At 48.9% G+C, this 25,614-nt stretch overlaps 2 protein-coding genes across 4 annotated transcripts in view; one reads left to right on the forward strand and one right to left on the reverse strand.

The window, feature by feature from the left end:
* Positions 1-6,438: 6,438 nt before the first annotated feature.
* Positions 6,439-25,528, reverse strand: DHX38 (DEAH-box helicase 38). 2 transcript variants are annotated; one of them, XM_038008312.2, is made up of 27 exons: positions 25,381-25,528; positions 22,804-23,145; positions 22,274-22,461; positions 21,509-21,613; positions 20,489-20,636; positions 20,237-20,355; positions 20,002-20,078; positions 19,391-19,546; positions 18,692-18,853; positions 18,110-18,217; positions 17,690-17,802; positions 16,091-16,228; positions 15,514-15,700; positions 15,171-15,356; positions 14,675-14,815; positions 14,174-14,284; positions 13,963-14,079; positions 13,687-13,794; positions 13,199-13,311; positions 11,760-11,968; positions 11,509-11,663; positions 10,925-11,080; positions 10,701-10,835; positions 10,382-10,507; positions 9,796-9,891; positions 8,282-8,403; positions 6,439-6,933 (listed from the first exon to the last, which is right to left on the reverse strand). In XM_038008312.2, exons 2-27 carry the CDS (start codon positions 23,124-23,126, stop codon positions 6,849-6,851), a joined length of 3,684 nt encoding a protein of 1,227 aa, XP_037864240.1. In that variant the 5' UTR covers positions 23,127-23,145; positions 25,381-25,528; the 3' UTR covers positions 6,439-6,848. The 2 variants fall into 2 exon arrangements, with proteins under 2 accessions (XP_037864240.1, XP_007991964.1); XM_007993773.3 differs by having other exon boundaries at positions 25,218-25,528.
* Positions 24,825-25,614, forward strand: part of TXNL4B (thioredoxin like 4B) — a 64,666-nt gene continuing 63,876 nt past the window's right edge. Inside the window, exon 1 of one of the 2 annotated variants that reach the window (XR_012092974.1) lies at positions 24,825-25,075. The gene's annotated coding sequence lies outside the window, so the exon portion shown is untranslated. The remainder of the gene's footprint in view (positions 25,076-25,614) is intronic. The other variant, XM_007993778.3, reaches the window with a different exon arrangement.

Raw genomic sequence — 25,614 nt, forward strand, 5'->3', positions numbered from 1 at the left:
TTCTCTGGATTTTAACAGATACTGGTCTCTTCCATATACGGGGAAGCCATTATCCCCAATGCAAGCTTCTGGATTCGTTTTTAAACGAACAAAAGTCATAAGTAGCACCTTTTTTATTTTCTTTCCATTACTATCTGAAACTTAAAAAGAAAAAGTCTAAGAACTCTAAAAAGGAAGTAATCCTGAGACCCCAAAGAAAGGAAGAGCAATAAGGGCTGTATTTTTCAAATGGGGGAGCAAGAGCACACCACCTGCCTCCCGCCCTTGGGCTCCACATTCCATTCCTTCTTCTAACAATTGTATTTTCCTCCCCAGCCACCTCAATACAAGTGAAATTCCATTATGACAAACTCCAAGGACAGCTAAAATTTTATTCTGGTAGGATTTTGTTAAACTGAGTACATGTCTAGAATTTATATTTCTAGTCTATAGGAAGTGGAGACAACTCATTACTAGTGTAATATTAATATAAGAAATGAAAGATCTTACACTTCTGAGGGGGGCAGTAAAAGTGAAGGAAGAAACCCACTGGTTAGCAATCGTTCTTCAATATTCTTCCTGGGCCTAATAAAGGCCAAGAAAATTCACTGCTAATAGGAACACTAACAAGTTATATAGGATGCCCCTGTTAGAACTTGGGAAGGGCAGTTCCAGAAATGCAGTGTGAGCTAGGAGTGACAGGCATCTCTGGTAGTTTCTGTTACCATAGTTGTTGTCTGTTTAAGCTCTTTGAACTATGTTCCCTCATGTGGTTTAGAATATGGGTTTATTTTCTAGAGAAAACAAAGATTGAAAAATCTAGTACTAATCTAGCCTGTGGCTTACTTTATTCAAACAAAAGTTCAATGCCATTAAAATCCCCAGCCTCATCTACTAAAAAGGGATTTTATCTCTATAATTTACCAAAATATTTCATATATTTTGGCCAAAATGACAATCTCTGGTTTCTTTTAATGTTGTACATCTTTCCCAAGTTATCTTTCACTTCCTGTGGAGTGATTACACCAGAGCAAAGCAAGTAGTCAGTTATGGAGAGCTAATTGTTGGCAGAGCCAGAAAAACATCAACATATTACCCAGCCATCTGACTTTGACAGCCCAGCCAGGCGGAAGACCTGGCTGAGTACAGGGGATGGACTTAGAGAAGTGCAGTTTCTCTAAAGACAGGAGGAAGGGCAGGGAAACTGAGTGTTGCCTGCCTATAATTTGTTAAGAAATAACCAAGGAATTGAGTTCCTAAAAAAGTAGTTCGAACAGCTGATAATAAAAAGAAATGGTTACAACAACACTCTTTTATGAATTTTTTTTAGAAAGCACTCAACAAATGAGGATTAGAAAGAAACTACCTCAGCATAATAAAATCACATATGAAAAACCCAGAACAAACATCATACTCAATGGTGAAAGACTAAAAGCTTTTCCTGTAAGATCAGGACTAAGGCAAGAACACCTACTTTGCCACTTCTGTTCAGCATTGTACTGGCAGTTCTAGCCAGAGCAATTAGGCAAGAAAAAGAAATAAAAGGGATTCAAATTGGAAAGGAAGAAGTAAAATTATCTCTGTTCACAGATCTTATATGTAAAAAACCGTAAAGACTCTACAGACCACCTCCCCTCCCAAAAAAAGCCTGGTAGAACTAATAATGAATTCAGCAAAGTAACAGGATACAAAGTCAACACACAAAAATGAACTGCAGGTTTATATAACAACAATTAATAATCTGAAAAGGAAATTACAAAAATAATTTCACTTCATTTATAATAGCATCAAAAATAAACAAATACTTGGGAATTAACCAAGGCAGTAAAAGACTTGTACAATGAAAAGTGTAAAACATTACTGAGAGAAATTAAAGAAGACATAAACAGAAACATATCCCATGTTCATGGATTGAAAGACTTAAGATGTCAGTATACATAAGGTGATCTACAGTTTCAATGTAATCTCTGTCAAAATCCCAATTATTATTATTATTATTTTTTTTTTTTTTTTTTTTTTTTTTGCAGAAATAGGAAAACTCAACCTAAAACTCACATGGAATCTTAAGGGATCCCAATAGCCAAAACAGTCTCAAAAAAGAAGAACAGGCCGGGCGCGGTGGCTCAAGCCTGTAATCCCAGCACTTTGGGAGGCCGAGGCGGGCGGATCACGAGGTCAGGAGATCGAGACCATCCTGGCTAACACAGTGAAACCCCGTCTCTACTCAAAATACAAGAAAATTAGCCGGGCGTGGTGGCAGGCGTCTGTAGTCCCAGCTACCCAGGAGGCTGAGGCAGGAGAATGGCGTAAACCCGGGAGGCGGAGCTTGCAGTGAGCCGAGATCGCGCCACTGCACTCCAGCCTGGGGCACAGAGCAAGACTCCGTCTCAAAAAAAAAAAAAAAAAAAAAAAGAAGAACAAAGCTGAAGAACTTACTGATTTCAAAACTTACTACAAACCTGCAGTAATCAAAATAGTGTGGTACTGCCACATAAATCAAAAGACAGACATACAAACCAGTGGAATAGGCTAGGAAGAATCCCAGAAAGAAACCCTCACATATATGGTCAAATAATTTTGACAAGGATGCTGAGACTATGAAATGGGGAAAGGATAGTTTTTTATTTTGTTTTCCAACAAATGGTGCTGGGGAAACAGAATATTTGCATGCAAAAGAATAAGGCTGTGCCCTTACCTAATACCATATACAAAAATTAACTCAAAATGAATCACAGACCTAAATGTAGCCACTAAAACTATAAAACTCGTAGAAGAAAATATAGAACAAAGCCTTCATGACATTGGATTTGGCAGTGATTTCCTGGGTATAACACCAAAGGCACAGGCACCAAAAGAAATAATAGACAAATTAGACATCATGAAACTTTAAAAATTTTGTGCATCAAAAGCAATACCAACAGAGTAAAAAGGCAACCCACAGAATAGGAGAAAATATTTCCAAATCATATCTCTGATGCTAATATCCAGAATATATAGAGAACTCCTAAAACTCAAGAAAACAAACGACCCAGTTTGAAAATGGGTGGAGCATATGCCAAAGAATGAAATTGGACCCCTATCTTTCACCATATACAAAAATCAACTCCAGATGGATTAAAGATTTAAATGCAAGACCTCAAACTATAGAAATCGTTACTGCCTGTAATCCCAGCACTTTGGGAGGCCGAGGCGGGCGGATCACGAGGTCAGGAGATCAAGACCATCCTGGCTAACATGGTGAAACCCCGTCTCTACTAAAAAAATGAAAAAAAATTAGCCGGGCATGGTGGTGGGTGCCTGTAGTCCCAGCTACTAGGGAGGCTGAGGCAGGAGAATGGCGTGAACCTGGGAGGCGGAGCTTTCATTGAGCCGAGATGGCGCCACTGCACTCCAGCCTGGTGACAGAGCAAGACTCCTACTCAAAAAAAAAAAAAGAAAAAGAAATCGTTATCAGGTCAGGTGTGGTGGCTCACACCTGTAATCCCAGCACTTTGGGAGGCCAAGGCAGGCGGATCACGAGGTCAACAGATCGAGACCATCCTGGCCAACATAGTGAAACCCTGTCTCTACTAAAAATACAAAAGTTAGCTGGGCATGGTGGCGCTCATCTGTAGTCCCAGCTACTTGGGAGGCTGAGGCAGGAGAATCGCTTAAACCCAGGAGGCGGAGGTTGCAGCGAGCCGAGATCAAGCCACTGCACTCCAGCCTGGCAACAGACCAAGACTCCATCTCAAAAAAAAAAAGAAATCGTTCTCGACATCCGCCTTGGCCAAGAATTTTTGGCTAAGTCAGCAAAAACAATTGCAACAAAAACAAAAATTGGTAGGAGGGACGTAATAAACTAAAGAGCTTCTACACAGCAAAAGAAACTATCAGCAGAATAAACAACCTACAGAGTGGAAGAAAATAGTCACAAACTACACAGCTGACAAAGGCCTAATATCTAGAATCTATAAGGAACTTAAACAAATCAAGCAAAAAACAAATAACCCCATTAAAAATGGGCAAAGGACATGAACAGACACTTCTCAAAAGAAGACATACAAGCAGCCAACGAAAATATGAAAAAATGCTCATCATCACTAATCATCAGAGAAATGCAAATCAAAACCACAATGAAATACTATTTCACACCAGTCAGAATGGCTATTACTAAAATGTCAAAAAAATAACAGATGCTGGCAAGGCTGGTGAGAAAAGGCAATGCTTATATAATGCTGGTGAGAATGTAAATTAGTTCAGCCACTGTGAAAAAAGGTTTGAAGGTTTCTCAAATAACTTAAAACCGACCTACCATTTGACCCAGCAATCCCATGAGTAGGTGTATACCCAAAGGAAAATAAATCATTCTACCAAAAAGACACATGCACTCACATGTTCATTGCTGCACTATTCACAATAGCAAAGACATGGAATCAACCTAGGTGCCCAGCAGTGGTGGACTGGATAAAGGAAATGTGGTACATACACACCATGGGGTACTACGCAGCCATGGAAAAGAATGAAATCATGTCCCTTGCAACAACATGGATGCAGCTGGAGGCCATAATCCTAAGCTAATTCATGCAGGAACAGAAAATCAAGTACCACCTCTTCTCACTTATAAGTGGGAGCTAAACATTGAGCACACAGGGACATAAATATAGAAACAATAAACACTGTGGACTACTTGGTTTGGGGGAGTAGAGAGAGGGAAATGGGTTGAAAAAATACCTGTTGGGAACTATGCTCACTACCTGGGTGATGGGATCCATACCCCAAACGTCCACATCACACAGTATACCCATATAACGAACCTGCACATGTACCCTCTGTATCTAGAATAAAAGTTGAAATTTAAAATTAAAAAAAAAGTTACCAATGCAAAAAAAAAAAAAAAAAAAAATGGGAAGAGGACTTGAGACATTTCTCCAAAGAAGATAAACAAATGGCCAATAATAAGCACATGAAAAGATGCTCAGTACCACTAATTATTAGGGAAATGCAAATCAAAACTGCAGTGAGATAGCAGCCATTAGGATGGCTACTAAAAAAGTACAGAAAATAACAAGTGTCGGCCAGACTCAGGAGTCCACTACGGGGCCGTGGTGCTAATTAGAGACCATGCTGTTGTCACAGGTATGCTTTTGTACCTCTAAAAAAACAATCAGTTGCCATCTGAAGAAAAGACAGAATCAGAATATTAAAGCTGGAAGGAACTTTAAGGAAGATCTGAATGGAAAGGGTCAGTAATTTAAAAAACTACTGGAAACACAAGAAGAGACAGAGCCTCGAGCAGAAGCTCCAGTACCGCGGCAGATTCAAGGGGAGCTGCTGCGGGCAGGGGACCCCTCCATTCCTCTTGTAGCACCCACATGTACCAAGTATCCTTCACCAGGTGTTCCTTGCTTTTAAATAAGAAGGTTGAGTTGGACCCAATGTTTTAATAGCCTCTCTGACCTTTTTATCTAAGGGACTTAGTGAGTTTGTGATCAGGGTCACAGCTTATTAATAACTGTTAACTGGAACGTCAATGTTTTTCCTACTCCATTGCCTGAGTCTGTAAATAGGTCACACATCAGCCAACTTCTCCTAGTCCTCCAACCAAGGGCCGAGATTAGAAGGCTTCCTAGGCAAAGTGCTGGCAGCCCTCTCTTCACTATGGAGCCCTGAAAAGCCCATTTCCACCTGCATTCCCCAAGGGGGCTAGAGGTAAGGAGAATGGAGGCAGAAGTGGTAGCTGGTGCTGGCTGGCAAAGCTAGGCCTCTGAGCTCACCCACAAAATTGACTTACATTTTAACATTTATTGAGTTATAACATGGAAATGCAAATCCCAGGAACAGAGGGAGAAAGGGGTCAGAACAGCACGGCAGGCCACGCACCACAGGGCTCACGCCAGCACTGGCCTGGTATCAAGGTGCTTCTGAGCCCCAATCCTGTCTGTGACTCAACCCCAACACAGAACCTGCCAACCAGCACACCTGGCAGAAGCCCGGCCCGGAGGAATCACAGCATACAGACCATGGTTAGTGCAAAGGGCCAAACCCCCCAAAAGCCACCTCAGCAGACTTAAGAGACTGCTTAAAAAGAGAAAAGACTAGTGATTCTGGTGTAAGGGTCACCTTTTACATGAAAATGAATAAGCTACATTTTGCACTGTTTTTCAGTCAATGGACAACCCTTACCCTCTGCCATCCAGAGCAATCACATGGACCTCTTTCAGGCAGCCAAACCACGCCAGGGAAGGCTGGGGCGGACTCCTGCGCATCTCCCTCCCACGACCTGGCCATCAAGGCGCACTGCCATTGCCCCCCCTGTCTCAGGAGCAGCTGGGCACCCTCAGAGCTCGGCCTGCCTTGTGCATTAATAAGGGTGGATCCAGGACGACCCATGCAAGGGAAGTCAGGGCAGGCTTTTGCCCCCCTCCCCCACCTTTACTACATGATTTAAGGGGGTGAAGGAAAAAGTCAGACATGCAGTCATGTTTTACAAATAATAAATTTATTTCCAAATCCTGAATTATAACCAAATTACAATTCCCTTTAGGTCTTTTTTGCTGCTTTACACAAGGATTAAAAAAGACACAGCCACAACCAAGTCACACATACGCCAAGTGTCCTGGGTCAGTTTATTTGGATGCAATGGGTCCAGCCACCTCCCGGCAGCATCTCAGATGCTCTGCAGCCCGGCTCCTGCCATACCGCACTCCTGCATGGAAGAACTCCACCTCCTCTGCCAGAGTCTAGTCCAGCAGGAACTGCCCTAGGGGGCCGTGATGTGCACAGATGAAAGTCCTCAGATGAAAGGGCTTTGTCCACAGCCTCAGGGCTCCCGCCAGAGGGCTCAGGACCCAATACCTGCTGCCATCCTCTCTGGGGACAGCCTCAGCTCACAGACCAAAGCGGGCTGGCGTGCGGCGAGGGGTCATAGGCTCCCCTTGCTCTTTCCGGCCTGGAGTGTAGATCTTCGTAGACCTGGAGACACAGCAGGAGGGATCAGGAAACACCGTGCCCTCACCCCCAGCAGGGAGGGCAGGAGGATGCAGAGCCCCAGGACTTACTGTTCCTAACCCGTGGTGGGGAGCTCTGGGGCCGAGGGATCTCCTGCCCAGCACATTCCCACTCCCCTGCCGCCCCCATGTTCGACTGGAGATGTAATCAAGGAAGCTCACTCATTCCGAAATGCTGTAGATCAGATTTTAACAACTCCTCCACAGCCCCTAGGGGAGCTACAAAAGCAGCTTCCCTCCACCTCACTGCCGCCACTCCAACTGCGTAGCAGCCTGCCTTTGTCCCCAGTGCCTGGGAGGCAACTCTAAACCCTTGGAATTTCCCAAGTGACTGGAGTGTCTGCTATTCATGGGGGCCCCTCAGCCCTCTTCTGAGAGATTATGCTAATGAGGTCACTCTTGGTGAGCCCCTTGAGTTTATCCAACAAGATGACTCAAGGCGGGCTGGCCTCTCGGCATGGGGTTAGCACTGGTGCTCTGAGCCACGTGCTATCAGCCTCACCTCTGGAGAGGAGAGGGGACTCGAGGCTGAGCGCTACCACGTGACAGGAACCGAACCCCGATGATCAGAACTCCGGACACTGAAGTTCAGGTGAGCTTCCTGGCTGGCGATAACCTGTCATACTGTCAGGCATCAGTGTGCCATGTGGGGACGTGTTCCTGAGGACAAATGAGGCTTCACATTTGAGACCCTCCCAGACCTTGCTCTATGCATCTCTCCCTTTGGCTGCTTCTAATTTGTACCTTTTTGGTATAATAAATCTACAATGGTAAGTACAGCACTCTCCGGAGTTCTGGAAGTCATTCTAGCAAATACTGAACCTGCAGGGGTCCACAGGATTCCCCAGATTTGTCGAGGGTTGGCTGGAAGTGAGGATGGTGTCCACACCTGCAGCTGGTATCTGAAGTGAGTGGTCTCACGGAGGACTGTGCCTGCGACCTGTCAAGTTTGGCCTAACTCCAGGGACCAGCACAGACACAGAAGTAAGGCGCACTTCTCCCCACTGCACTGTGGTTTCCAACCCTCTTGCTTGTGAGTAAAGCTGTGAGACTCACCCTGCTACTCCAGCCCACCTCAGGCCCTGAATCCCTGCCGATGACTGGGAGTTGCAGGCGTACAGTCGCCCCTTTAAAACTGTGGGGAACTCCTCCCACATGTCCATGTGACCACCCAATGCACAAGCAACTTCTGTCACCAGTTCGCCTTCACACATGTACCTTCCCATAAATCCTGACCCTGCATCAGGGCCTGGTCTCTGGCAGCCTCCTGGGATGGGTGCCACCCCGGCCAGAGTCCCAAGGCTGGAGCTCACCTGACACTGCCCAGGGGGCTGCGCTTCTCCTGCTCCTGCCGCCGTGCTCGCAGCTGTTCCTCGGCCAGCGCCATCTCCTCCTCCATGGCAGAGGCTTCCTCTTTGGCCCGACGACGGTTCTCCTATTGAAGAGGGACAGACCTGGCTGAGCCTACTGGGGACCACTAAGGAAGGAGGCTTCCACCTGCATCCACCAGGCCAGTGCTCCACATGGCTGCCTGCCCCAGTACCAAAGCCGCCTGCTCTTCTACATCTGAGGCCTGCTTTTTTCATTGACTCAAGATTGACTCAAAACACGGGACAATCAGTCCTAACTCAGTCATCCGTCAGTCCAGGAAGTACTTACATTTCCTTCTTTTTTGAAAAATCAAGTTCACAACTATGCCAGGAAGTACAGAAAAACAGGGAAGATGTTACCTGCTGGCTGGAACGGACAGGCATAAGATGCAGGGGAGCCTGGTGTCAGGGGAATGATGCTACGAAAGGGGTAAGCCAAAGCCCAGCACCATTTTGCAACCCTAAATATGGATCTAGGTGACGGCTATCGACAGACACTAAAACCTCAAGGAGATGGAGGAGCAGTGGAAACCTATCAGGGAAGGGGCAGGCTGCCACTACTGTGGCCCCTCATCCATCCTCCCAACAGCAAAGGTGGGGCCACCAGACCTCACACACCTCCTGAAGGCATCTAAGAGGAGGTTCAGAGCGCCACAGGCAGGCATCCTTGCCACACACAGCTGAGCCAGGATCTAATCGAGCGACTGGACTCATCACCAGCTTACAGCAAGTGCACAAAACACAGGCACAGGCTGACACCACTGTGAGCAAGCGATGAGGCAAATACATCATACGGACTATCTGACAGGACAAACGACCTGGCGGCTCCAAAACATCAATGTCATGGAAAAAGCGTGGGGTGGAGCCTGTTCTAGAATGAAACAGTTAACACACATAAGCAGTTGCAATGTCTGGATCCTAATTCAAGCACATCGATCATAAGAAGTTATCTTTGAGACAAATGGAGAAATCCGAATGCGGACTGGAGACTTAGGTGACATTCAGTATTCATTTCTTTATGAGTGATAATGGCACAGATGTTATATTTAAAATTTTAAGTCCTTTTAGTCAGAGACACATACTCAAGTATTTATGGATGAATAATATGACATATGAGATGAGCTTTAAAATATTCCAGAAAAATAATGGGTGTGTGTGGATGGGGGTAGGAATAGTGAAACTGAACAAATGTTGACAATTATAGAGGCGCGGCATTGAATTCATGGTGGCCTGTTGTACTGTTTTTCCCACTTTTATGAATATTTGGACTTTTCAATAATGAGTTTTTTGGTTTTTGGAGTGGGTGGTGGGGAATCACAGACCAGCCTGCTAGATCGCAGCCTTTATGTCTGCAGAGAGAAGTAAGTGGGTTGGATGATCACAAGTCTTCAATACCCAGTGGAAGGAACATTGACCCCACAAGCAAACAGCAGCCCCGCGGAGCACAGAACCCTCACCTGCCGTGACTTGCCCGCCTGTTTCACGCTGTAGAACATGGGGCCCAGCTCCGCCAGCCACTCCCCGTCCACAGCGGTCACGCACTGCATGTACTCCTGTGGGCAGAAGGGCAGGGAGGCGAGGGTCACAGGAGGGCCAATGTCCCTCCCAGAGTGGTTCCAGAATTAGGAGCCACATGGGAAGGGGCCAATCCCTGACCCTGCAAGGCTGAAACAAGGAAGGGAAAAACCCCAGATACTCCCATCCAAACTCCTCCACACCTGAGAAAATGCCCCCTAGTATCTAAGAGAAAAGGCCCAACCCCTCCGAAAATCCTACTGATGACACCAAGAGGGGTTGCTCACCCCAAGCAGCAAGTGGGGAACGATCCTGCCCGCACAGCTGAGGTCACTGCAGTCTAGAGGTCAACCCTGTGCAGCGCCTCCCCAAGTCCCCAAATGAAAACTAACCTCACACACCCCGCAAAGAAATGCATGTGGCCTTAAGGCTCCCAGGCTAAAAGCTCATGCCAGAAGGCAGTGAAGGGTTTCAAAGCCTGGCCAGACAGGGGGCCTGCGTTATGCAAGTGCCTCGGTAAAGACTCACCTTGGTGGTCATGACCAACTCGTGATACACTATGTAATCTGGGGTGTAGCCCATTCCAAAAAGGGAGCTGGTGGGGTGCAAGTGGCAGGGCATCCCTGTGCGGATGTTCACGTACTCCCCAATTCCCTAGGGAGGAGACACAACAGGCAGCCATGTCAGGAAAACACCACCCATTTGGGCAGCTACCCCATCCCTTAACACTGTCTTGACACAGCCTTTGGGGGAAGCCCAGCTCTGCAGAACCGCACCAGGAGAAAGGATGACTTTGCCCTCATACAGGTATCAGGCCGGGAGGGGCCCACTGGGCTCCTGGGCTCACCTTGAGCTTGGCTGCTTGGTGGAAATAGGCAGCACAGATGCACTTCCTGACGATGTCCCAGTCAGTGCCACATGAGGCCAGGCTCATCCGCTGCTGCACCATGATGTCCTTGAGTTGAGCTCGCACCTCCCGGACCTAGGGCAGGACACCGAGATGCCAGGAGCGACCTCCTTCCCTCCCGACCCTCCCCTCATCCCAATATCCTGCTCATCCACCACCCCTACCTTCCGCATGGCCTTAGCATGGATGAAATGATCGTTACACCAGATGGTGGAGTAATTATTGTTCTTCCACTGCAGGTAGACATTCAGGTAGGTCAAATGATCGCTCTCAGGGACAGCAAACTTCTCCCGGATTTGATCGCTCTCCTCCTCTCGACCCTAGGAAGGGAAAAAGAACCTTCACTCTAAGTACAGGGGGGTCCAGGCCCACTGAGCACACCCCAGGTTCTAACACTACCACCTACCCACACACAGAACTTCAAACATGTCAATAGGTTGCCCTGACAATTTGAGAAAAACAAAAATAATTTTTAAAAAGGTCTATTCTAAAACATGAGGGCTCAAGAGCAACCATAGTAGAAGATAAAAAATGCTCCTGCAAATTTCCAAAGCATTCCCTGAGAACCACTGGCCCAGCCCTTCCTTTCCCCTATCCCCAACCTGCTTAACCGAGAACAGCAAAATCATTCTTCAGAAACTTTGATTCCGCCCTCTGTTCCATTTCAGTTATACAGAGAGAAGCCATTCCCCTTTCCGACGCTTGCTCGAGCCCTCTGGGGAGAGAGGAGAGCCAGCCGCTGCCCCACCTTGGGCCTGTAGAAGATGGCCGGGACGGAGAGCATGGAGACGATGAGCAAGATCTCGGAACTGCAGCCCATGTCACAGGACACGATAAGCATCTTGGACAGGGCAGGGTCCAGCGGGAACTCCACCATCAGCCGCCCGGTAGAGGTCAGACCACCTAGGAGAGATGAGCAAACCCAGATATTTGATGGGACAGTAGAGAGAAGAGGGAAGTCAAGCGCCAGCACCCATGAGGCTCCCGGGGCCACTTCACCTGTGTTGTCCAGGGCCCCGAGGATCCAGAGCTGATACATGGAGTTGAGCATGTTGTCCTCCGGGGGCGGGTCCATGAAGTGGAACTGCAGCAGGTCCTGCACCCCAAGGGACTTGAGCAGCAGCACCACGTTGGCCAGGTTGGTCCTCTGGATCTCGGGCACTGTGGTGGTCAGGAGCTCATTCTTGTAGGCGCTCTGGGTGTAGAGCCTGCCAGGAAGAAGACCCCATCTTCTCACCACAAGGAAACCCCACGGCAAGCCAGTACAGATGGAATCCCACAGGGAGGGAGGACATTCTCATTTCTTCTCCCCACCCCCTACTTCAGTGAATCACTGACTTCCACCTATTCAAAACTCCAGCCTGCCAATTCAGCCCTTCTGGGGCCTCTTACCTGTTTCATTTCTCCTTTTTTTTTAGACGAAGTCTGGCTCTATCACCCAACCTCTGCCTCCCAGGTTCAGGCGATTCTCCTGCCTCTGCCTCCCGAGTAGCTGGGACTACAGGCACCCACCACCACGCCCAGTTGATTTTTGTATTTTTAGTAGAGATGGGGTTTCACCATATTGGCCAAGCTGGTCTTGAACTCCTGACCTTGTGATCTGCCCACCTCGGCCTCCCAAAGTGCTGGGATTACAGGCATGAGCCACCGCGCCCAGCCATCTGTTTCATTTCTGGAACCAATGGGCCTGGGACTAGAATCATGGCTGGATTTTATTTTGTTTATATTTTTCTATAGTCACTAATGCTCTATAGTGAATACATTTTTTTTTTAATTGGAACAAAAAAGGGGCAGAGAGCCAGCACAGTGGTTCACGCTTCTAATGCCAACACTTTGGGAGGCCAAGACAGGAGAATTGCTTTAAGCCAGAAGTTCACACTACCAGCCTGGGCAATATAGCAAGACCCCATCTCTACAAAGTATGAAAAAAATTAGCCAGGTGTGGTGGTGCCTGCCTGCAATCTCAGCCACTTGGGAGGCTGAGGTGGGAGGCTCACTTGAGTGCAAGAGATCAAAGCTGCAGTGAGCCGTGATTGTACCACCACACTTCAGCCTGGGTGACAGAGCAAGAATCTGTCTCTAATTGGGAAAAAAAAAAAAAAAAAAGAAAGAAAAGAAAATGGGGAAAGAAAACAATAGAAATAAAGAACCAACGGCATCATTTGTCCAGACCTACCCTCTGAAGGGAGGCAGGCTGTAATTACCTGCAAGTCTACCTACATCCATGTAAATTGGCCTCAGACCTCAGAGCTCCCTGGAAAGCCACTCCTTCCTTCCTCAGTAGCATAAGATGAAAGGACTAACAAGCGGCAGCCCTGCCAGCAGCTTCCAGCCTTGGGGACCAACTCTAGGGCCAGCATCCTGCCCGCCCCCACCCAGGTTCCATGCTCAGCAACCCCGGCGCTGCCCCGGAAAGCAGGCTAGCACAGGGCTCCTACCTGAAACACTGACCTGGGCCCGTCCTGCCGGCTCGCCCTGACCGCTGGTTGGCATTGGCCTGGCTAATGGGATAGATCTGCAGAGCATCCATGCCAATCCTGGGGTTGAAGACCTAGGAGGGGATGGCAAAGAGCTGACAAAGGACAGAGTGAAGGGAAAGTGGAGGTAGGCCTGAGACAAAGGCAAGCCCTGGTTGCTACACATGGCAGAGGAAGAGCTAGGAGCCTCTAAAAATGTTCTCATGAACACCTGAAGAAGTCTTCCCCACAAACACCAGCTCTGTGAGCTCTACTGTTAAATTATCTACCTCATCGAGGTAGATGAGTTAAACGGACCAAGCACAGTGAGTCAATGTGAGCCTCCTACCACCACCACCACTTCCACGCGCTCCCCGCATCCCAGGGCGAGCGAGGCCCTGGCTTCCCATCCCGCAGCTCAGTGAGCTTCCGGTGAAGACCCAGGCCCTGCCTCCCATGTCTTCTCTTACCTTTAATTTGCAATAACCAGAATCGATAACAAACATGATGCCATCAACAGTCAGAGACGTCTCGGCAATGTTGGTGGCAACAATGCACTTCCGAACGCCATCTGGAGCCTAGAGCAGGACGTACAGGGAGGGAAAAATGAGTCCCTCGAGACAGGAAAGGCTCCACGAGGGGGAAAAGCCCACCTCGTAGCCCACCCCTTGCCAGGACAGTCACATCCCCTCTCGCTTCCTTTAGAGAACTCCAGGAGCCATTCCTGGACATTCCTGCTGTCACACCTTCTGGAAGATTTTGGCCTGGAGGTCAGAAGGCAGCTGAGAGTAGATGGGCAGCACGGCCAGGGCAGGTGCATTCTCCAGTTCCTCCAGATGCTCCACAATTTGGTCTGAGGTCACCTGAGAGCCCAGGGAGAAGCTGTGAGACACTGGAACCCTAACCTTTCATATGCAGGACATACCCACTCATCACAGTCGTGACCAAGGCACGCACCTCAATGTCCTCCTGGCCAGGCATGAAGATAAGGATGTCCCCAGGGGCCCCTGACAGGTGTACCTGCAAGGACTGCTTCACTGCAGCCTCCACATAATCCTCCTGTGGGGTCTGCAACAGCAGTGGGGACACAGTCAGAGGGAGGTACTAGAAGCGCAGGCCAGGCATCCCTTGGGAGCCCTGTGGTCCAGGCACTGCTCTGGGCTGCAGCCATGGACTTTAAGGGTCACCTCCAGATGGGCCTGACTGCGAGGCCTCCACAAGAAGGCACAGTGCCTCCCTGGGCCCTGTACTTCAGCCCCAAAGAAACAATGAAACGAAACCTCACCCAGAGCAGAGTGCTTGGTCCCCCTGAGCCCCAGAGCTGCAGGCTGCCCCATTTGCCCCATGGTCCCCAAGAAATCTTCTCCAACCCAGTCCCCTACCCACCTTCCAGCCGGCTTCTCATCAGAGAAGTGCATGGCATGGAAGGGTCAGTTCGTAACATGGTGGCCTCAATACCTTGCTGAAGAGAATGTCAACAGGGAAGGTACGGCCAGGGATGTGGAAGATGGGGACATTCCCAAAAAAGGCAGCAAACTTCTCTGCATCCATCGTGGCTGATGTGACGATGAGCTTCAGGTCTGATCGCCGAGCCACCACCTGAGAGAAGAGGCGGCTCAGAGGCCTCCATGGTGGGGACCCTTGGCTCCTGCCCCCAGTCCCATCAGCACCACCCCCGAGGAAACAGAAGCCAAAGCTGACGAACAGGCCTATTCGATTCTTACCAATCCTGACGACTGAAGCAATGGAGCCACTGCCCAGAAAACCCCGAGTCACCCTCAGCAGGGCAAGAACAGCATAAACTACAACCCGAATATGAACTCTGCAACCAGAGGCCTCAGGAAACTCTGGCCTGCCGGAGAACCCCTCAGCCCACCTGGAGCACCCCACTAGCTACTGGTGGTGCACTGGTCAACACCCCATGCGCAGAGAGACCAAACCACACAGCCCTCACCTCCCGGAGCAGCCCGAAGAGCACATCAGTGTTGAGGGAGCGCTCGTGGGCCTCGTCCATGATGATGGCGCTGTAGTGATCCAGGTCGGCTTCCCGGAGGGACTCTCGGAGCAGGATCCCGTCAGTCATGTATTTGATCAAGGTGTTCTCTGAAGTGCAGTCTTCAAAGCGGATGGCATAGCCCACCTGGCAGTCAGAGAGATGGCTCAGACGCCCTGGCCAGTGGCTCACCACCAGCACACCCCGTACTGGGGTCCGGGTCTTAGCAGATCACACCCTTTGGCACAAATGGGTGGAAGCTACCAGGGAATAACAACATGACTCAGCCCCTATGCCCACTCACCTCCTCACCAAGGTTTCCCCCCATCTCTTCACTGACTCTCTTGGCCACTGACATGGCAGCTACACGCCGGGGCTGGGTACACCCAATCATCCCGTAGTCCGTGTAACCATCTTCATGCAGGTACTGTGTCAGCTGAGTGGTCTTACCACTCCCTGTCTCCCCAACCACGATCACGATGCTGTTGTCTCTACAAGGACAAGCAGGCAAAGGACTTATCAGCCAAAGTGGAAGGCCAACGCCCAGCCTTCGAGAAGACTCCGCTACCTCCTATCCCCGTGACTAGCTATCCAGGGAGCATGCCAGTTTAGAAGGGAGAATTTCACTGGGAAAACAGCCTCTTACTGGGATACCACCGGAAACATCTGGAATATAGTGAGGTTTAAACAGGTGAGCTAAAACAAAATGGTGCCATCCCATTATTTTGTGCAGTGTACCCCAGGCATGAGGTCAGAGGAAAAAATTATTTCCCTTCTCCATTGGGTGCAATGCACAAAAGAAAAAGAGCTCCTGGGTAAACATGGGAGACCAAGGGCACCCCTGATTTGACACTAGATTCTTGGGCCCCGGGTGAAGTTACCTGATAATAGTGAGCAGCTCCTGCTGCACTGCAAAGATGGGCAGGTACTGCCTCTGCTCCAGGATGGACTTCTTCTTTGCAAATTCACTGCTGGCTTCGCTCTTTTTCTTCATGTGATCTGCAAACTTCTGCTCTGTCCTAGGAACACACAGCAGCCTAAAGACCCTGTATGGTGCCCCATGCTGTCCTTCCTGATTGGGTTACTGCCCTTCTTCCTACGCTCAGGAATGAGGACTTCGGCAAGAGTCTGAGACACCAAAGCAGCCAGGGAATCTGAGACGGTTCTCATCGGCCTCAGGACTGAAACTGCTATGTGAGAATCCATCATCCACAACACACTCAACACCACAGGGTCCAACAGAGCTGAACACGGATCGGAGGAGTTACAGATTACCACGCTAGCAAACCCTCTAACCAAAACAGAGTGAGCAGAAGAGGAGTGGAAATCAATCCCCAGGTCACAAACTTTTAGAAAATACCCTCAGGCAATTTCAGCACAGCACCTAAAGGGCTAAAATAGCCACACAGGCCTTGGGAGGAGGTAAGGGTGCAGAGCACACGACATGGGTCAAACTTCCTCCCTCCTCTTGGCAGGACAGCAGGAAAGCATAGTCTGTAATGGCTTTGTTTTCAAACAATTGTGAAAACAGCCCCACTCAACAGTAACCCGCAACCTCTACCGAAAGCTCTCAATGTCTGATATGTGAACACACCCGAGACACAGAGCACTGTCACTTTCTCAAAGCTGCCTGGCAAAAAGACACCAGTTCGGTGCTCCAAACTGTCCACAGACTCCTCCCCAACCCCTTCCCCAGAGACTTCCTGTCTGATCTGCCGCCCCATGCTCTGTTGAGCTTCCTATTTCTAATTTCACCCAGTCCCTCCTGGTCACCCAATAACTAATACCTAAGGAATTAAGTTAACTAGAGATGAATAAGAGCTGATCAATAGTATCAACTTCTCATCTGGATATTTCACACAGGAGTAGAGAGAATTATTAACTCAGATAACTGCTCAGTAGAACATGACGGCATTTGAAGGATGAGGATCTTGAGGGGCAGATGAGTCCAGCCACCTACCTGCCCATCGCAGGAATCCCAACTCAGTATCTGCTTAGATGCCTCTATGAACAGAGAAGTCACTGGCCAATAAGATAACCCTTTCTATTTTGGAACCTCTTTTAAAAGCAGTTCTTATAGTGAACTGAAGTCTAAGGGACTAAAACCCAGCGGCCCACGCTGAACTCCTGGGAGGCACTTCAGCAGAGTGGCTCTGATGTGGGACGGCCTGGGTCTGATCCTGACTCCCTCACTGATGAGCTGGGCGACCTCAGACAAATTACTTAACTTCCCTGGGCCTCCTTTCTCTCACAACACCAGTACCAGAGGAAGCAGTGGGGCAGCAGGAATCACATCTAGGAAAAGTAGAAGACAGTGAAGAGACCAGGATGGAGGGACCGGAGAGAGTGGAAGATGCAGACAGGCATCCTAAGAGTCTCCCACTCGGGAGCCACAAAGTCAATGAGTTCTGCCGCGACTGCTTGCACAGGACGCCCATCTGTGGAACAAGGCTGCTCCGCTGCTGGCACAGGCTGCCCACCTGTAGTCCACCTTCCCGTCCTCCGTCACAGCTTTATCTGGTTCTTCCTCCTTCTTGACGCCCATTATATCTCCCAGTTTGGTCCCAGCCAGTTCCCAGTGTTTGTGCTGAGCCTGAAAAGGAAAAAGGTCAGTCTGTTCCATCCTGCCACATGACTGTGGGCAATGGAAAATCAATCCCAGGGGGCAGCAGGCTTCACCCTGCAGGTGGTAAACTCCTCCAGGGCGCTGGTGGCACTAACCACACATTCCGAGCCTCAGGCCTCCAGCTCTCCCAACACCAGGCCCCACAGCTGTCATGACTAAGGACTTGATAGAGGGGACTCGTACCTTCTATCTGTGGGCCTAATAAGACTTTTGAAAAGAAGAAAAAAGAAAAAAATACGCATAGACTTCCCAGCCCCAGTGACAAGAAACCAACCTTCTTGCGCTCCTTCTGCTCCCTGTGCTTCCGCACTGTTTGGCTGCCTTTCCGAGCAATGATGGCCAGGTCAGAAGTGGCGTCCTTCACCGGAATCACCGGCTCCGGCTGCAGCGGTGGGTAGAAAGAGCAATGCCCATTAAAATCAGCAAGAGTCCCACCTGTGAAAGGGACTACCATACTCTCATGGTACAGGACTGTTTTTCCCCTTCTCTTTTTCCTGTCTCCACATCAGGCCTTTTTTTTTTTTTATTTTGAGACAGAGTCTCGCTGTCACCCAGGCTGGAGTGCAGTGGTGTGATCTCTGCTCACTGCAGCTTCTGCCTCCCAGGTTCAAGCAATTCTCCGGCCTCAGCCTCCCAAGTAGCTAAAACTACAGGTGCCTGCCACCACGCCCTGCTAATTTTTGTACTTTTGAGACGGGTTTCACTATATTGCCCAGGCTGGTCTTGAACTCCTGGTCACCAATGATCCACCCACCTCAGCCTCCCAAAGTGCAGGGATGACAGGCATGAGTCACTGCACCTGGCCCACATCAGGTCTCTCTGAGCTGTCTTGTCCCTGGCCACAGAGGAGCCTCACCTGCTTGGTGAAGACAATGCGCCCATCCAGAAAGGGAGGCACCAGATTGTGCACCATCAGATGCACCTTGGCTGCGTTGTCCTCTTCAAAATCCTCGTCCACCTCCAGCCGATGGACCACCCCACTGGTGAGCATGCGGTTTGTCTCCCAACGCTCGTTATCCTGTGAGGACACAATGGGAGCCATACTCAAATTTCCACCCCAAAGGTCGTCCTGAAAGGTTACGAGGTGTCCACACATCAAGTCCTGACAGAAAGCCACTGGTGGCTGCAAAGATGTCACAGGCCTCTACCCACAGCTCCAAAGACAGAAGAGGAACTGATCCCAAATCACCTGCAGGACTCTGTTCTAAGAAGCAGCACCTTTCATGTAAATCAGAACCTCTAGATGGACACATGAATGGTAAGCACCCCTAGCCCACATCAGAGACACAAAGAACACAGACCACAGAGGCAGGTCCCAATGCACCTGTTCCCATCAACAGTACCTCCCCTCAAGGAAGTACTGCAAAAGAGAGAAGTATGAGCCAGGGCTTCCCTTAAGCTACTAAAAGGCTCATCACCCACTCCTCTTCCACCTCTGGTCCTCTCGGCAATCAGGGCACAAGCTGTGCTGCCCTCACTTGGGCATAACCTGCTGCTTCCCCACGTGCTCTACCACCAGCTCTGAATCTGCTCCAACTTCTGCAGGCTGCCTCACCTCATTGATCTGTCTCCGCTGAGCTGAAATGCGCTTCTGCTTCTGTTTATGCAGGTGCTGCTCCCGCCTCCTCACATAGTCCTCAGAGGAGTAGGCCAGTGGGTTGTGGAACTCATCATAGCCCTCGTCCATCATATACCAATCCCGATCGGCTTGCTGCAGGGCAGGAGGTGAAGCAAGGGAGTGAGGGACAGATCAAGTTTATGCACAAGACATGGCCAACAGAGGAGGGGACGTGTGGTAGGAAGTCACTACTGCAGTGGAGCTACCCTTGTGAGGGGTGCTGGAGAGGCCACCCTGCAGCCACGTGCTGTCTGGAGGAGAACCACAGTGGGAGACTGACTACACAGGACTGGAGGGCAGCCCATCACAACAGCACTTCTTAGAGTTACCACATGGTGGCACCAACACATAACAGAAAAGTTAGGTCAGCCTACTGCAGTGAGTGACAGGGTTCCCCCTGCTGCCTACGCCTCTGCAAAGAGACTCCAGGGCATCGGGGCTGAACAGGGCTCAGGTGCACCCCCATCAAAGCCCAGTCCTGCTAGAGGGTCACCCATTTACAGACGGCCACCAGCTTTGATAAGCCCCTCAGAGGTATAAAGTTTTACCCTCTGGTCATCCTCCCACTGCTGCCGCTCCTCCTCCGTGTCAAATGAAATTCCTTCTTCACCTTCCTCGCGTCTTCCTGGAGGAGCACAGGGAGCAGGTCAGTCCACGCCCTGGACTATCCCCAGAGGCCCCGGACAGATCTGCAGGGCCACGCAGCTCCAGAAGGGCAGCCCCTGCTCATCCTCGCTAGGGCGAGCAAGCCTGCTCTTCTGCCTCCTGTCCCCCAGGCCTCACCTCGACCCCTGGACAGACGTGGAGTAGACCCCAAGTGTCTTCTGTCATCGGCCCACTCATTGTATTTGTAGGAGGGGGTTGGCAGAGGCGTGTCATCCGAGTACTTGCCCCTCACAGACCTGGGAACAGCAGCACCAGCATCACAAAACTGTCACTGAGCTAAGCCACGTCCTACTGGCCGCCATCTGCTCTCCCTGCCGAGGTTCCTTACCGCCACCCAGTGAAACTGGGCTGCTCTGCCCGGAACATCACCTGTCTCGATCTCGAGTGGACAGCCGATGGCTCCGCTCAGAATCCCGATAGGAAGGCGTCGGGGAGGGCGATTCCCACTGGGAGCGCCTTGAGGAGCCATAGCCACTGTCCTCTTCCTCCCAGGTAGACCTTGAAGGGGTGGCTGCATCTGGGGCCACAGAAGACACATCCACAGGAAACATCTCACTTAACCACGACATGGCTCTAAAACCAGTTGCCAAAAGTAAATTCCCCAAATTTACTTCTTTTACTATTTCTAAACCTTGCATGTATCTATAATGGGTAAGATCAGTTTTGACAGTTTTTTAAGATATCTCAATTTTTAGTGGTCCAGGATATATTTTTCTTTTTTTTGTTTTTTTTTTTTTTTTTTGAGAGGAAGTCTCGCTCTGTCACCCACGCTGGAGTACAGTGGTGTGATCTTGGTTCACTGCAACATCAGCCTCCCGGTTCAAGTGATTCTCCTGCCTGAGCCTCCCAAATAGCTGGGATTATAGGTGCCCGCCACCACCCTAGGCTAATTTTTGTACTTTTACTAGGAACGGGGTTTCACCATGTTGGCCAGGCTGGTCTCGAACTCCTGACCTCATTTGATCTGCCTGCCTCAGCCTCCCAAAGTGCTGGGATTACAGCTATGAGCCACTGCACCTGGCCAATGGTCCAGTTTTCATTCTGTGTTTATGACAACATTTTAAGGGATATTTACTTTATCTCTACAAACACACCCTTCTGGGATATAAATAGTTCTTTTTAATAAACCCTTCTACCTCCAACTCCCTATTCTTTCCTGCCATTTGGAAAACTGGCCATTCAGCAAACCAGCCTCTCACCTTACAGGAACCATATCCACCCCAAGTGCAGAGCCGTGCCCACCTGACTCAGAACCAACTATCCCAAGATGTTCATGGTGGAATCGGGAATTCTGACTCAATGCCTCAGCAATCTCACTGAAGACAAGAGTCACTCACTCTACCTTTTATACACTGGAATCCTCACAAGCTGCCAAAACAGTGAGTCTACCTTTAGGTCGATGTCGTGGGCTCTCAGGCTCATTTCTTCTGCTGCTACGCTCTGACCCTCCATCTCGCTCCGATCTGCTGCTGTGCCTACTTCTATCCCGGTCATCTATGAAGAGTCACACAAAGCTTAAAAACATGCACCCCATCCTAAGGTACACTCATCTTCACCCTAGAGAAAGGACATAGGCTGCCCACTCACTCACAGGTGCAACCTGCACTGCTCGAATGTGATCCGTAGACTCCTGAAACTCACCTATGCCCATTCTCCCAAGGGGGAAAAATAGTTACTGCCTAGAAAGTTTCAAACCCACAGTAACAGTTATTTTCCAGCAAAAATTCAAAAAATAATAGTACAAGTTTACAGTAAATCTTTTTTTTTAATAGTTATAATTCTATCAGCTATAAAACTTAATACTGAGCAAAGACAGCATTGGATTTTTTTTGTCTAGCTTTGTTCCATAGCACTGTCCTTTCTCTATCACCAATACTATTAGAAACGCTGGTCTCTTGTACATATTTACCCATTATCTCCTTTATCATAATAAAACAAAGACCACACACTCAAGGAGAGTACCTATGTTACAGGCAACAGCTCTTTTCTTAAACTACTGTTCCCAATCCCAACAAGGTCAAAACCACTCAGGCGGACATCATGCAAACAGGACTCCCTAACTAATGGGTGTTGCAAAGACTCCTGCAACAAGAAAAAGGCTGACACATTTATTCAAATGCTAATGGACAACAGGAAATGTGCTGGACAGTTTACCTCTGTCCCTCTTGCGGTCATAGTCTCGATCCCGCGATTTCTCCTTCTTCCAATCCTTTTCTTCTTTGGATGAGGCATAGACACCATGTTCGCGCCGCTCCCGCTCTCTCTGCCGACTGCGCTCCCAAAACTCTTCACTCACACCACCTGGATGGGATGGAGTTTCTACCCGGGCAGATCGATAATGTCTGAAACAGGGAGAGCAACTGGTAAGGGCCCCTCTATAGGAGAAAAACTCTGCCCTAAAACCTTTGGCTGTCCAAACAAGTGATCTCCCCTTTTCCACTTTCTCTCCCTGGGACAGCAGGCTCACATATGGCAACAACCCAAGGCATTTCTAACCTCTACCATCTAGTCTTTAGTCACCTTTGTTTTTCCCCAAAAACTCCGACCTACCTTCAATATTACAGAATCAAAATAAAATCATAAAGCTCTAAATCTCCAACAGGAAAACTGAGAGATAAACATGAGATGTTATTTTCCAGCCTCCATTTGCTTCCCTATGGGCTAACCCCTCCTAAGGCCTTTACCTGTCTTTCCGGATATTTCGGCCAGCCTGGTCACTGCCCTCTTCCTCGGCATCCTTCTGGTCATCCTTGCTCTCTTCCCAGTCCTTGTAGGAAGAGATTTTGGACTTCTTCTTGTCCTCCCCATCGTCCTTCTCCTCTCGCTCCCTCCGTTTCAGGGAAGCCAGCAAGTCCAGTCCCAGTAATGAAGGGCGGGGAGCAGGGGCCTTGAAGACATGCTGCTCGCTGGCTGCACTTTTGGTCTTGCAAATAAGACCGCCAACCTGAGAGTCCAGATCAGTGCCTTCCAATCGATGGATGGAGGCATCCTCACTGGTGTCCCCCATCACAGGATCTGGGATTTCTCTGGAAGGAAGGCAAACCATTTGGTACTGGAAAAGGCTCAGCTGTACCATATCCCAGAATAAATGCAGTTATGGTTATATTTAGGTGATTAACCTTTCCTATCTCCCCCTAAGACCAGGACTACTTTTGCTGCCTCTCTCCAAGACCTTTCCATCAAGTCACTGACAATCTCCAAAGATCCTCCTATTCTAACCCCCAACAAACACCAAAATAGGTGCACACACACACACCCCATATATTCCTCCCCACCCCCCACAAGGATCCAAGAGGCAATAAAAGGCCTCACTAAGGGATACTTTCTAGAGCCTGATGTCATCTGTAACAGGGGTATAGGGAAAACACCACTAAATTTGAGTCAGAAACCTCAATTAGAAACCAGGCTCTTGATACTTTCTACCTGTATGATGGTAAGTAAATAACTTAATCTTTGTTTAACCATAATTTCATATTTATTAAATGGAAATAATTTTTACTTTATCTAATCCATGAAGCTATTGTGAGAATCAAACAAAAAGTGTATGTGAAACCATAAAGAGTAGCTCTTTATGTAACCATAAGAGTTAACATAAATGTAACTGCTACATTATATTATTTGCTATCCTTCTATATACTGTTGGTCCCTCACCCATTCTTTACATGAGTTCCACCTCCTCCTCTCTTTAAACAACAGGTACAGCAGCACGGAGATGGGGCAGAAGGCTACCATCCATGTTCTCCATACTTTAGTGGCTTTTCTTAGCCTAGCTGCGTTTTACAGAAAACAATTTACTCACAGCAGCCAAAATCAGTTTAATAACAATCCATTTTTACCAAAAATATTTATGAGAAATACTAGGTTAGGAAAAGGTGTTACTGAGAAGTATTTAAGTGGCTACAAGACTTCTGGCACTCAAGTTGGAACAAGCTTCTCTTTACCTCTCACTACACATCTGCCACTCATGAACATATACCATTTCTGGGTGCTTGGATAATTCCTCTCATTCCAACAAGTTAGCAAAGCAAAGGAGGTGCCAGCAGAATCCAGAATTTTTTACCAAACTCTAATTAAATGCACAGCTCTATAGAGTACTGCCAAACAGACTGGACACATAATATTAATGCAGAAACAAGAGTTACATTTTGAAAATGCCATCAGGCAGAACAGAAAAAAGAAAGCTGCATATTGGTGACATCTGTACGTATGCGAGGAAATCCACACAAGAAAATAAAGATATACAGGCTCTACTCAATAGTTGTCTAAACTAGGAAATGTACCCTGGACTGCCATTCTACACAGGTGAGAGAACACTGGATGTGTCGTTGACTGCTGTAGCTCAATGTCTAGCAAAATAAGCGTTTGATAAACTTAAAAATGAATTAATTTAAACTTATTAAAGGAAAACAGAAACCCAAACATTTCTGGAGACAGCAAAGGAAGATTCCAGCAACACAGGACAAGGAGGCAGCCAGACAGGACTTAACTAGCTGCTGAGAAGAACAAATAAGAGCTAAAGAGCAAGATTCTTGAGAAGAATTAATGGCAAAGAAACTACAAGGGGTACGAGAAAGCCAGGGAAGAAAGAACCTAGATTCACGCATTCAACAATTATTCACTGAGGGCGTCGCTGAGCCAATTGCTGTTCTCGGCGACAGCAACAGAGAAGAGAACAAGACAAAAATCCCCGCCCACCTGAAGCTGACATTCTAGTAGAAGAGATCGCCCACCAGATTGCCTGGTATAAATAACACTGTGAGAGAGCAGAGGAAGACACAAGGAGTCCTACTCGGGCTCGGACACAGTCTGGGGTGGGTTACAGCGGAGGCCTGGGAGAGGGAGCAAGGCCACTCCAGGCAGCACTCCTGGATCTCAGCGAGGCCGCTCCAGGCAGCAGGATTTGACCAGAGCAAGGAGGAAGGCCAAGGCTGGCAGGACGGGTGCAGCATCCCTGAGGTGAGTAAGGCAAGGTGGGTGACAGGGACGACAGAGGAACTCCCCAAACTGGGGCCCGGACCTAAGCAGGGAACCAATATCCGCCGCCTGGAGCCGCCATGATTATAGAAGGGCAGGCCAGGAAGGAAGAAAGGACTCTCACCTCACCAAGCGCGACTCTTGGGACCCTTCTGTCCCGGATTCTGGGGCGCCGGCGCTGCCACCCCTCGCTTAGACAGGCTCAAGGAGCCAAAATCCACACCTTGAAAGCGGCCATTATTGTCCCTTAATACCTTGCGCGGCCCCCTCTATCCGCCCAAAGCTACCATAGAGAGCAGTCTGGAACACGCCGATTCCTGGATCCAAGTGTGGAACGGAACGCGAACAGGCTCTCAAGGCCGCCTCTGGGGCTCTGATCAGAGACACTTCCGAGTCTCCTTGTGACCAATCACTCTCAGTCTAAAAGACGACATCCCGCCTCTAGTCTGGGGGCAGGAAAAGGAGGGGAAAAAGGTCGACCATCTTTAACACTGGCGGAGGCGACGCCTAGCTTCCGGTCA

This window comes from Chlorocebus sabaeus, chromosome 5 (assembly GCF_047675955.1).
Source record: "Chlorocebus sabaeus isolate Y175 chromosome 5, mChlSab1.0.hap1, whole genome shotgun sequence".
NCBI lineage: Eukaryota > Metazoa > Chordata > Mammalia > Primates > Cercopithecidae > Chlorocebus > Chlorocebus sabaeus.

Coding starts and splice junctions, on each gene's coding strand:
- DHX38 (XM_038008312.2), bottom strand. CDS start 23,126: ATGGGGGACACCAGTGAGGATGCCTCCATCCATCGATTGGAAGGCACT. Junction 17,803..18,109: donor AGCAGAAGGAGCGCAAGAAG/GTTGGTTTCTTG, acceptor TTTCCTTTTCAG/GCTCAGCACAAACACTGGGA. Junction 14,080..14,173: donor CTGGCCAGGAGGACATTGAG/GTGCGTGCCTTG, acceptor CTGGGCTCTCAG/GTGACCTCAGACCAAATTGT.